The sequence below is a fragment of the Camelus bactrianus genome, chromosome 13, assembly GCF_048773025.1.
Source record: "Camelus bactrianus isolate YW-2024 breed Bactrian camel chromosome 13, ASM4877302v1, whole genome shotgun sequence".
In the NCBI taxonomy this organism is placed as follows: Eukaryota; Metazoa; Chordata; class Mammalia; order Artiodactyla; family Camelidae; genus Camelus; species Camelus bactrianus.
In genome coordinates, this window is record NC_133551.1 from 8030111 (window position 1) to 8043040 (window position 12930).

The window sequence follows — 12930 nt, forward strand, 5'->3', positions numbered from 1 at the left end:
GCCCAGCTGTCCCATAAGCCTCCCCCCACCCCCGTCCTGGCTGCGCCCTGGCTCCCATTGGCTCCGCAAGTTCTGCCCTCGCACAACTAGACTCGGGAGGACGCACGACGCAAGCGCTAGGGGAGGGTCCCGCGGAGTTGCCATGGTTACAGGCGCCACGCTCTGCGCGGGCCGGCGTGCGCTTCTGGGGCGGGTAGCGGGCTCCGGAAGTGTGCAGCTGCCCGGGACCATGGCGGTGCTTGCTGCTGGGGATGGCGGCTTGCTCGGCCGGGCGACTAGTTCTGGCCTGGTCAGTCGGCGGCCGACATCCTGTCTGGGGCGGCGTCCCACAGACGGTAAACGTACGTCCGCGCCGTCGGCGGGGCCGGCGGACATGAACCGGGGTGGGATCGGGGTTGGGGCGGTGGCCGGGGAGGGCTGTGGTGCCGGGGAGCGTGTTGGGGCGGGGCGGGGCAGGGCTTGGGCACAGCCTCAAGCTTTCCTCCCCCTCAGGCAATGGGGCTGGGGCCGCGAGTCTGGGTCGCCCTTGGTGGCCGCGGCCTCCCAGAACCCCCCGGGAAGGGCAGGCGGAGGACCCATCTTAGATGAAGCGGGGCCTTACCCGGGTTTTGAAGAGCCCCAGAATCAGATGTTGGAATGGGGTGGCTTATCAGCCTTGTTTATCTGCAGGGAAATTTCAGTTCCATCCAGATGTTGGTTCCTTCAGTCAACCTCAGGAAAAAGACACAAGGGTCAGTGCCGATAAGCAGTTATCTAGGGCTTGACTCAAAATAAACTATGCGGGGTGTAGGGATGGTAGATGGGACCCTCCCTCTTGAAGTTAGCAGTCTTCTGGGATTAGAGGCCCCAGTTGAGGATTACATCCTCATCTGCAGTAATGGAGCTTGTGAGAAACACACAGAGAAGGGAGGGGTGTTTTGGCGGTAACTCATTACAGAATCCAGGACCCTTGCCTGGCTCTTGTGTAGAAGAGTCTCGCCTTGGATAGGGCAACAGTTATCAAAGTGTATCCAAGGCCCCTGAGGTGCAAGACCATTTTCATAGAAACGCCGGGATGTCACCTGCCTTTTGCACACTCTTGCTCTCCCGAGTTCCTGCGGGGTTTTCCAGGGAAAACCTGGCCTGCGATATCACAAAACAGGGAATGCAGAGGCAGATAGGAGAATTCAGCTCTCACCAGTCCAAAAGAGATTTGCAGAAATTAAAATCACTGCTATTCTTCTCACTAATGATTTTTCTTTTGAAAAATAGAAATATATTTTGTTTAAGAGTATTAATGGTAACATACAGTAGATTGTTAATATTTTTAAGTGAATTCATACACTTTCTCTAACTTCTTATTTAACTTCTAACACAGGAAATAGTGATAGATTAAACTCACATAAATAGCAGCCTTTTGGAGTTCTCAGTAATTGTTAAGAGTGTATAGGGTTCTGTAGAACAAGAAGTTTGAGAGCCCCTGGAGAACGGGTGCTCAGATGCTAGTCGGGTGCTTAGTGGTGTTAGACGGATGCCAAGATGTCTTCCGCAACTGCTCCCGGACTTGAAGTAATTGGCCACATGGAGATGGGTGGGCAGTGCCTCCACTTTACAAACCAGAAGCTGCTGAATGTGTCTGGAGTCTAGGCCATGGGCTGTGCAGGGATTCCCGTTGTATCTGTTCTATCTAAGCCGGGATTCCTGTGCAGAGGCCTGGCCCTGAAGACCCGCTCTCCTTTGCTCCCAGCCAGGTACCTTCTGTGTGACTTCAACCCTCCAGAGGGCTTCAACCTCCTTAGGAACGTCTGCATCCACATTGCCTTCCTCCTGAAGACCCTGCTGAAGATGGAGGAGCCGGTACTGGTGCTATTCCCTTGGGGCCACCTCTACCACTGGCAGAGCCCCGATCCCTGGTCCGACTCCTTTGACCTCCCAAGTCTCAACAGAAACATCCCTGACATTGAGTACGAGCAGTTCGTTGCAGGTGAGGTGGTGGTCATTTAACTGGGGCCAGGTGGTCTTTGTTCTGGTTCCGATCTGAACATCGGGCCATCTTACTTTGGGCTTGTCGGTCTGCTTAGGGGCCCTGCTCATGTTTCCTACACTGCAGGTGAATTTGGTTTTTCCATAGTTTTTTCGGGAAGTCAATTTGAAGTGTATGAGCTCTATGTCCCCTCCCCTCTGAAAACCCTGGCCTCCTGGTGAGATGCAGCGGTGACAAGGAGGCCACTGCCACAGAGGCCCTTGTCCCAGAAAGAGTCGCTCGCTGTGCAGTCAGGGCTGTTCTTACCTGTAGGAAAACACGATGTGTGTGTAGCATGGGCCACGTGCTGGAGAAGATATGTAACTGCCCATCCAGTATAATTTGGTCCTGCTCAAGCTACCCATTTTAAATTTTGTAAGAGGGAAGAGTTCAAGATTTTCTTTGAATAAAGGTATTTAGAGCTTATCAATTTTTTTTAAATTGAAATGTGTTTGATTTACAATGTTTTGTTAGTTTCAGTTATACAGCTGTTTTGTTAGTTTCAGGTATGCAGCATAGTGATTCAGTTGTACATATACATAGTCTATTCTTTTTCAGGTTCTTTTCCATTATAGGTTGCAAGATACTGAATATTCTTCCCTGTGTTCTACAGTGAATCCTTGTCGTTTGTCTGTTTTACATATAGTAATTTGTGTCTGTTAATCCCAAACTCCTAAGTTTGTTTTATAAGTCTGTGAGTCTGTTTTTTGTTTTATAGATAAGTCCATTTGTATCATTTTTTTAAAAATTCCACATATAAATGATATCATATGATACTTGTCTTTGTCTAACTTATTTCACTTAGTGAGATAATCTCCAGTTCCATCCATGTTGCTGTAAATGGCCTTATTTCCTTCTTTGTTATGACTGAGTAATATTCTGTTATATCTAAATACCGCATCTTTATCCAGTCATCTGTCAGTGAATGTTTAGGTTGCTTCTATGTCTTGGCCATTGTAAACAGTGCTCCTGTGAAAATTGGGGTGCAGATATCTTTTGGAATGAAGGTTCCCTCTGGTTATATGCCCAGGAGTGGGATTGCTGGATTAGGTGATAAGCCTTTTTTTTTTTTTTTTTTTTTTTTTTGTCTTTTGAGGAATCTCCATACTGTTTTCCACAGTGGCTGCAACAAACTACATTCCCACCAACAATGTAGGAGGGTTTCCTTTCCTCCACAGCCTCTCCGGCATTTATGGTTTGTGGACTTTTGAATGATGGCCATTCTGACTGGTGTGAGATGATAACATTGTAGTTTTGAGTTGCATTTCTCTGATAATTGAACGATATTAAGCATTTTTTATATGCCTATTGGCCATCTGTGTGTCTTCATTGGAGAATTGCTTGTTTAGTTGTTCTGCCCATTTTTGGATTTGGTTGTTTATTTTTTTCTTATTAAGTTGTATGGACTATTTATATAGTCTAGAAATTAAGCCATGGTCAGTCTCATCTTTTGCAAATATTTTCTCCCATTCCATAGGTTGTCTTTTAGTTTTACTTATGGTTTCTATTGCTGTGCAAAAGTTTATAAGTTTAATTAGGTCTCATTTATTTATTTTGGCTTTTATTTCTGTTGCTTGGGTTGCTTAGATTGCCCTACGAAAACATTGCTGAGATGTATGTCAAATAATGTTTTGCCTATGTTTTCTTGTGAGAAGTTTATAGTGTCGTGTGTAATATTTAAGTCTTTAAGCCATTTTGAGTTTGTTTCTTTTTGGTTTTTTTGCGACTCTATTGTATGCTTTTGATTTGTGGTTACCTTATTCTTCAAATATATCAGCCCATTACTATATCTATTTCCTTTAGACTGATAATCACGTAGGCTCCAACACATCCTAAGAATAAAGAAGAAAAAAAAAGAAAGAAAAAAATCTACATTTTCTTGCTCCCCTCTCCCATTCCCAACTCTTTTTATTTTGATGTCCTTTTTCATTTTTACATCTTTATGTTTATTCTCTTGCAACTCGTTATTGCATTTCCAACTATGGTTTTCCTGTTTCTATAGCATCCTGCTTCCTTTCTGTTTAGAATAGAACTTTTTAATGTCTCTGTTAGGTTCAATATTGCTGAGTTATCTCCCCTCCCCCTCCCCCCTTCCCCCCAGGCCTCTGAATCCTCAGTCCAGGGAAGCTAAACCATTCTAGCCTTCATCGGTTCTGGGAAAGCAATCTTCAGAGTGGGAAAAGACATTGAAAAATAATATTCTGTGAGTTGCATTCTACCCTTGCCCAGAGATGAGAAACATCTGAAGGTGGAGGAAAACAGTTGGAGGTGGGGAACACAAAGTCTTTTCTCCTTTTGCTACTGAAGAAATGATTGCTTTTGTAATTAGTGATGATGCCCTTTAAATTGGTGAGATCGAGATTCCACAGCTTCAGCGCCTGTGAATAACCAGCTGGGAGAAAGCTCTCTAGGGCCCCTGCAGTGGGAAAGGCAGCCCCTCTGAGCACCTGTTGTTCTGTATTCTTCCTGCCTCCACACGGGTTCCCTAGGCACCGTGCAGGACGATGCAGTTACCCAAGGTGGAGGACGGGGAGACCCCTGCTGTGTGGCGAGCCACAGAAGCCCACACTTGAAGGACAAAATGTAGAGTAGTGGGGCGGTCATAGGAACAGGGGATGGTTGAGACCCAGGATGGTGTCCTGGAGTCCAGCAGCCAAGGCTGGTGGGGCAGATGGGGCCCTGGGGCATGGGCAGTCCTTGAGGGATCTGAAGCAAAGATAGGAACCAAGAGACTGGATTCGTGTGGGGGTACGGCACCCCTTGGAGGCTGCGGGGCAGCTCAGTGGGCCCAGGGGGAGCAGGCACTTCCCCAAAGCTGGGTTGACAGGTCACAACCAACTCACTGGGGACCGAGAGGCACTGAGTCATTTTTAACTTTTTGTCCCTCTTCCTGGAAAAGAAACTGCTGCCTGTTAAATAGCCTGTGTCGTTAGTGAGAATTAAAGACATGAAGCAAGATTGCCTCAAAAGTCATCCATTGTGTAGTTGTTAATAAGGGTCAAATGAAAACTTGAATAGATGAAATGAAGCATTCATCAGAGGATTTGAAACTCCTTTAAAATAAAAATTCTTGCTGCCTTTGTTCTTCATTTCAGGGTTCACTTGGTGATAATAATCATAACCAAAGCAACAGCAAACCCTTACAGAACTCTGTCCTGCTGTTCCAGGAACGCTGTGTTCATGACAACCCAATGAGTTGGCACCACTATGAGTTCCACTTTAAAGGTAAGGACATTCATTAGTCACACGGCTAATAAATGGCAGAGCTGGGACTTGAACCCGAGCTCTCTGGACCCAGAGACCCCTCTCAGCCCCTTCACTGCAGCTCATCACTTGGCATGCCCGACACAGGCCAGCATTTACGAGCAGCGTGACCTTGGCCAAGGCTGCTTCACTGCTTGGTCTCTGATTCCTCATCTGTAGAATGGGGGTGTGGGCAGTGAACTCTGTGAGCTCAGTGGTCACTTCCTCCAGCTCTGCAATTCTACTGCTTTGAGTTAGTATAGTAAGTATCCGAGCCCCTACATGGCCCACACATGGGCTGGCGCTTTGCTAGGCCCTGGGTTACGGAGCAAAGTAAGATCCGCCTGCTCCTCCGAGGAGCCTGTGTCCCTCCACGGCAAACAGCTGCGAGGCCCAGGCTCCCTCGCTGGCGGTCGGGAGCTGGGCAGGAAAGTCTGATAAGAGAAGATGGAGGCAGAGCCCCTCCGGGAACAGTGGTGGCCACACAGCTCTCAGGAGCGAGAGCCTCTGTCCAGGCTGCTGAGAGGGGGATCCTCATGAGGCCAGTAGTCCCCCCAACCTAAGCCCTCAGGACAAAGATCCAGCCATCCCTGCAGTGTCACCATAGAGCCAGTCCATCCTCATCACTGTGCCTCTGTGCTCCTTTGTCCTGGGGCCTCTCTTCCCCCTACACCCAGAAGACTCTTCTCCCTCTCTTCTCTGAGTGCCCCCTCACTTCACCCGTGGTCCCTGCTTCCTGGGCCACCATCACTGGAGTTGACGCTTTGCACCTTCACAACCCCCGTTTGATCAGGAGCCTGGGTTGGCCTCCTTGTGCTCACTTTCCACCTTCAGATGATTGCTCCTCCCCTCGTGGGAGCACATGGAAAACCCAGATCCTTTCCTAGCAGTGCCTGCCACCCTGGCCTCCCTGCTCATCTGCCTCAGTCAGGAGCACCTGGACCACCAGCTCTGTATTGCCTCGCCTCCTACCATCAAGACGTCAAAGTTCATTCTCCTTCCACCACCCAGTATGGTCATTGTAGGGTCTTCTTCTCTGTCAGCCTGAGCCAGCCACCCCCCATTCACCCTACCCCCGGGCTCATACCCGGGCGTGTCTCCACCCAAGGTCCAGCCTCTCTCCTTTAAGTGCCCACCTCTAGCCGTCCATCTTCTTCTCCACCAGCCTCCCTGGCCCTCCTTCACCCTCACTGGGGCATCATGCGCTGACTCCTCTGCTTTCCTGCCTGTCCACGTTCCTCTTACTTCCACTTCCCCACCTTCCAGCTCTGCATCCACAGTCAGCACTCTCTTTATGACAGACAAAACCCCCTTGAGCCTTGACCTTTTCAGTTCCTCACCAGGCCGACTTCCATCTCGGTTCACCCAGCTCTACTTGTTCTGAGCCTGCAGGCAGCAGGCTCTCCCAGCACAGATTTCCAAGACTACAAATCAATGCCCACCATGTTGCCGCTGCCAGGCAATCCTCCAGGATTTCTCTAGTGAGCACATTTCCCCACTTATCACTCAGTGGTGTCAACATTCTCTGCTCTCTGCACACCTCTAACCTTCCCTCTGTCTCTTCCCTGACTCCCAGCAGATGGCCTTGCCTCCTGCTTCAGAGAGAATGACATGTCACTGGAAAGGAACTCGCTCACCTGCAGCAAACCTGCTCACCTCACCTTTTATCTGTCCCTCTCCCACCTGGACTCTAGCTGTAGTTGTTCTTAATTCAGTGAGTTTAGTTGACATATGTATACACAGTTAAAAGCATAGCACACTATCGGCTACCTTCTAGGGGTTACTTTTTCAATTTAACATGGAGTGTGTGATTCATCCACTTCATTGCATGTACCTGCAGTTCATTTGTTTTAACTGATCTTAAATGTTGTGTGTGTGAAAGTAACACAAGGCAAGGGTAAGCCAGGATTCAGGATGCTGGTTACTTCCTGTGAGAAAAGGCCAAGAGCAGGATAGGGAAAGCGGACACAGTATGTCACTGTCAATATTCCTGTTATGATGCTGGGTGATAGGTTCATAACTGTGTCTTATAATATTAATTTTAATACATAAATACCTCTGACAGGCACCTAAGATGAGAATGTGTCATGAACCAAGACATACAATGGGTAATATTACATAATTATTGTTATGTAATCTTGTTATATTATATATTAATCATAATCTTACATTATTTGTTATGGGTTATATATTATATAGATGCATGAATTATATATTATGTGTATAAACACCTACATATGTATTATATACTATCTGCTAATAAATAAACAGAAGATAATATGCTAGTATATCTTCTATTATGTATTATTTAATAAATAATAACATACTCTATCCTGTTATATGACATGGAACATAATCTTTAATAAAATAAGAAATCTGTCAATATATATTGGTAATTAATAAAATTAAAAAAAACAGCCCGCAGCTTTTAACGCCGACACCGCTCCAGCTGTCACTGTGATTTCTCTTCCCTTTCATGGCCGAGGCCCTCACAGTGCTGTCCGTTCCCCCTTTCATCTCCTTATCCTGAACCTTCCTCCTCCTCCCATCCCATGCTGCCTTCTGCCCCGTGGCCCCTCTAGTCACCAGCGGCCTCTGGGGCACTGACCTGCGGGCACGGTCTCAGGCCCCAGCTCACCTGCCTGTCCGCCGCCTCTGCCACCGCTGGTGGGGGCGGGGCGGGGGTCAGAGTGCACCCCTTGTCCTGGAAGAGAACACAGCACAGACTGTGACCAGCAGCAGGTGTGGCCGGGAACTGCAGGACTCGGGGGAGAGCCAGACTGTCTGCATCCAGACCTGGGGCACTTGGAGTGTGAAGAAGCCCCGTCCTCACTGCCCCTGAAGTGAGGAAAACACCCTCAGGTGAGTTAAAGTGCTTATGACCTAGGTCTGTTGGCTGGAAAGGACAAACGGGCCCCTAAGGGGAGGGTAGTTGATGTTCCAGGCCCCACCAAAGCCCTAAGGGCTGGCGGGGAACCAGGCTGGACGCTCCACTGGACCCAGTGCCCCCTCGGGGGTGGGGCCTTCGGGAACAAGCAGAAAGCCCTCTGTCTCTGGGGGGGAACGGGGCAGTGTGGGAGCATCCCTGCAGCGAGTCAAGTGAAGTCAGGGCCTGTGGGATCCATTTGTATGGCCACATCGAGCCTCAGCAGAAGCCACAGCAGGAGTGGATTCCTGTCTCTCCAGCTGTCATCCTCGTGTCTGAGTGCCAGGCTTCAGACCTGATCCCCTGGGGCGCTAGGACAGTTATAGACAGAGGCGGCTCGGGGAGGCCTCAAGAGGGTGGTACTGGCCTTCCTGCCAACACGATTACATGAAGATCAAACAGTCCATCGATGGGAAGAAAATAAGAACCATGGTCACCTCTGGACCCCAAGCTTAGACGTGGTGCATGGGGGACATCTATCGACAATTCAGCGAGGTTCTGGCCAGAGCTAGAGGCCAGGGCAGCAAGCCGGGAGTGACACTGGGGAGCATCATTGTGCAGAGGCTGGACTGGGTGTCTGCAGGCTCCTCCCAGGAGAAGCCTCAGAGTTTGGGAGGTGGCTAACATGGTTCCTTCATGTCACCAGCAAGTGGTGCCACCTGTGGAAAATCAGCTGTGATCCTGAGATGGGTCAGCCCTGGGTGATGTGATAAAGGCTCCTACAAGAGGGGGCACCAGATGGACAGTGAACCAACCAACAGGCTGATGAGATTCCCACCTGTGTTTATCGTGCTTTCGTAGCCAAGAATGAGGAGAGAGTTGAATGGCTCACCATGAATATTTTAACAACTTTAGAGAGTTCCATGTCTCACTGCATTTAAGTGTCACCTGGAAGAATTCAAGCAGTGTCTAGACCCAGGGGAGGCAAACGGCCTCTCGGTTCCTCTTCAACCTGGCAAACCCAGCAGCCCTCTATGGCCAGACCTTGGCAAGTGCCTTCCCTTGTTATAACAAAACCCTTCCCCCGCACGCCTGTGGTAAGCTTTTGTTTTATTTAATTAATGGGAATGAAGGTACCTTACAGCCTCCACAGACTTTTCCTTAGGGCTTCTCTCCTTAGACCCGGGCCCCCCGCTGCCCTGGGTCCTGCACTGCAGAAGGTTCCCCTGGCCCTGACACTTCCTCTGGCCACGCCCTCCATCGGGTGGAGTCAGCAAGGCCAAGGGGACATGGTCATTGGCTCCATCCCATGCTCTAGAAACCCAGGACGCCGAATGCCCTGCCTCAGCAGCCCCTGACCCATTTCTAGTGCCTGCACCGGCTCTCCCCGGAGTTCAGATTCCCAGGACTCACAGAGAGGCCAAAGGGCAGCTGTTTGCATGGAGGTTATAGGCAGAGCCCGGACGTGAAATCTGAGTGTCCCCCTGTGCACATCCAAGGCCACTTATGGCAAGGGATGGACCCAGCATTGGGAAGAAAAGGGTCAGGCTAGTGATCAGAGTCTGGGAATCAGCTCTCCCCACACACTCACTTTCTTTGCAGGACTCCCCTGAGTCTGGTTGTTCTAATTTTGAACCTGGCCTTCCCCCTTATAATGAATGTATATTTGTAAAGGCAGGACTTTAGAACCTACTGCACTTAAAATGTTTAGATATATAGAATGTGAGCTCCCAGGTATGCTCTGGCCCTGCACTTCCAAGGGTCCAGAGCATTTATGTTGGCTCTACTGAGACTGTAAGTGGCAAAGACCATCTCCAGAGAGGAGGGGCTCCTGCTTCACAGTCCGAAGTCAGGATCTTCTGAGCGGATAAAACAATGGACACTGAGACCCTCAATTGTAAATTGATTTAGAATAACGCCAAAGGTGTGTATGACGTGTGTGTGCGCACGCACGCACCTGGGGAATTGTGTGGTACATGACTGTGAGTGTGTGTGTGGCTGTGCGCGCACGCGCCTGGGGATGTGTGTGGTTGTGTGTATGCTATGTGTGTGTGTGGTACATGAGTCCATGTACGTCTGTGTGTAGGGAATGTATGTGGGCCAGAGTCAGTGCATCTGCACGTGTGTTTGTGTGTATGTGCATGCATTAGTATTAACAGTAGAAGCTGTCCTTTAGAATTATGAAGTAGTAAAATTTGTATGATGTCTTTTGCTGTATAATTCAAAATTAAAAAAATCTTCAGTCACTAGAAATTTATTCCCCCCCGATTCTGACTTTATTTTTCCATATTGATATGTCTTCATTTTACTGATGAAGAAACTTAGCTTAGAGATGTTAACTGACTCAACCAAGGACATGGAGCTCGCGCACCCAGGGCCAGGACGCAGTCCAAGCCACGCTGCTCCAGAGGCCTGGAGCCCTACTCAAGATCACGCGTTGCCTCTTGGCGGGGGAACAGATTCTGATGGGCTGTGGCCAGCGTGCAGGCTGCCCAAACGGGACACGGGAAGCCGGGCAGAGAGTACCAGACAGCAGAGAAGAGTGAAGCCCTGCTCAGAAATTAGATAGGTTCCTAGGTCTTGGATGACTAAAGAGGCTCACTGCTCATCCTTGATCCCTTTGCTGGTGGCCAAAAGGGACCAAGGTCCACGAGAGCACTTCTGGGAGCTGCCTGCCAAAACCTGCAAAAGGACTGCTCAGGACTGGCTCTGCAGTAGGAGCAGAGGAAGGAAATGTCACCTCTTGGTGGACATTATTGGTGATGGCAGTAGGAGGCCTAGCAGCCTCGGTATAGTGGTGGCAGGACAGGGTCCTAGTGGATGATCGTTTTCACCTCTCTTAAAAATCATTGCTTCATATATTGTATCCATTTTGTGGTTTATTTTAGGGTGGTAAATATGGTCTCTGTTACTCCATATTAGCTGGATTGATTAATTTTTTTATTGTTAATTTTCTCTTCAATGATTTGGAAGCTATATTGCCTTTTAATGAAAATTCTCTCTAAATTTTTATAAATCATCTCTAAGTTCATAACTTTATATGTAATTGGACCAGTATTCCTATAACACTATCAAAACTGAAATAACCTATTAGATCCTGTTCCTCAATAATGATAAATTTAGCATATTTTACCTCTCTGCTCTTCCAGATTGTGTGTGTGCGTGTGTGTGTGTGTGTGTGTGTGTGTGTGTGTGTGTGTGTGTATGTGTCCTCCAGTTACTATGTTTAGACAGTTGCTTCCAGTTTGTTATATTAACAATGAAATATAGCTATAAACTTCCTGGATTTCATTGCTCACTACCACTATTTAATACCATGTCTTTCCCACTTTTGAGTTATTTACTTATCGGGATTTTCAAATCAACTGGACACATGATTGGCTAAGTTTTTTCGAGAAGTGGACTTGGAACACTTTCATGTCTATATGAAGCTTTATGTTCTCCTCCTCAACAACTCTCAGGGTGTTGTTGATGGCCCAAGCCTTGTTTTAAAATATGGCATTGTTTTTCATCACCAAAAAAACAAAAAAGTTTTCTTGATTTAAATTGCTGTCTTTTTATGACTGGCTAGTCTTTTCTGGTGGATAGAGATTTACTTAACCTTCCCCCTTCTTTTCGCCATAACTCGGATTCACTGAGATGCATGTTTTTACCATTTCTCAGACGGGCTTCCGCTTTGACTTCCACTTTAAACCATCACCCCACTCTTTTGCTCCATGCTTATTCCTGAAAAAGTGAGCTCTCTATCGGATTAAAGGTGGTTCCCGTCAGAGATGTGTGGCTCCCTGTCCAAAGGTCCAAATGAAGAGAAAAGGAAAGATTCCTGTTTCTGGTGGTTACATTTTGTCAGCTTAGAGATCTAGTTATCCGTGTGGCTGCGGTGGAATCTGCAATATCTTGGCTCAGAGTTTCCTTTTTCTGGCTTACTAGGGGAGCCGCAATAGCTGGGGTCACGGCGCTGTGGCCGTTGTCAGGATCCCGGGACTGAGGCAGCCCCTCTCCCCCCTTGTTATTTTGATCTTGCAAACTGGGCCCCAGCTATGCGAACCCTGCATCTGGCGGCCAGGATCGCCCCCCACGTGACGTGTCCCCAGTTCCTCGGCGTCCCTCACTGCTATCAGCTAGCTCCAGTAGGGTGCGAGCTGGCTTCCACTGCGGTCTTTCCTCCTTCCTCTCCAGGCAGGCCGTCCTTTCCCACTAGATGTCCCTATACTTTCTCTCCTGTGCTACATAAGCTGAAGGAATTCCTCAGGGTTTCCAGCAGGTACATGGCGCTCTTCTATGTTTGGACCCCTTCAGTGCTTGTAGTGGAAATTTAGGAGGTGGAAAGGAAGAGCTTGGGGGTTCTCCGTATCTAGGGGCTCCCTATCCAGCAGATTCAACTAACTGTGGTTTGAAAATATTCGTGAAAAAACAGTTTCAAAAAGCAACACTTGAATTTGCCATCATTGACAACTACTTACATAGCATTCATGTTGTATTAGATACAGTGAGTAATCCAGAGATGATTTGAAGATATAGATAAAGTACATGGGAGGGTGCACATAAGTTCCATGCAAGTCCTATGCCATTTTATACAAGAGGCGTCAGCATCCATGGATGTTGACTTCAGGGGGGAGTCCTGGAACCAGTGCCCCATGGTTACCAAGGGATGACTAGAAGTCCAGGCTCCTTATCCCAGCCTGTCAGGTCCCCATGTGGTCTGAAACCTACCTGTACCACACTTCCCTTGTCACTCTCCTCCAGCCCTGGCAGACTGTCCTTTGATTTTTGAACAGGCCACACTCACTGTGCTTCATATCTGGCCCCTAGAAATACC

At 48.2% G+C, this 12930-nt stretch overlaps 1 protein-coding gene across 13 annotated transcripts; it reads left to right on the forward strand.

Moving 5' to 3' along the window:
• The first annotated feature begins 48 nt into the window (after positions 1 to 48).
• On the forward strand, positions 49 to 7987 carry LOC141579549 (GDP-fucose protein O-fucosyltransferase 2-like). Of its 13 annotated transcripts, none has more exons than XM_074376013.1 (5): positions 69 to 341; positions 1727 to 1963; positions 4104 to 4205; positions 5170 to 5227; positions 6825 to 7981. In XM_074376013.1, exons 1-3 carry the CDS (start codon positions 143 to 145, stop codon positions 4109 to 4111), a joined length of 444 nt encoding a protein of 147 aa, XP_074232114.1. In that variant the 5' UTR covers positions 69 to 142; the 3' UTR covers positions 4112 to 4205; positions 5170 to 5227; positions 6825 to 7981. The 13 variants fall into 13 exon arrangements, with proteins under 13 accessions (XP_074232110.1, XP_074232105.1, XP_074232103.1 ...); XM_074376012.1 differs by having other exon boundaries at positions 5098 to 5227; positions 6136 to 7957; XM_074376010.1 differs by having other exon boundaries at positions 70 to 341; positions 4104 to 4270; positions 5098 to 5227; positions 6136 to 7951.
• Positions 7988 to 12930: the final 4943 nt, after the last annotated feature.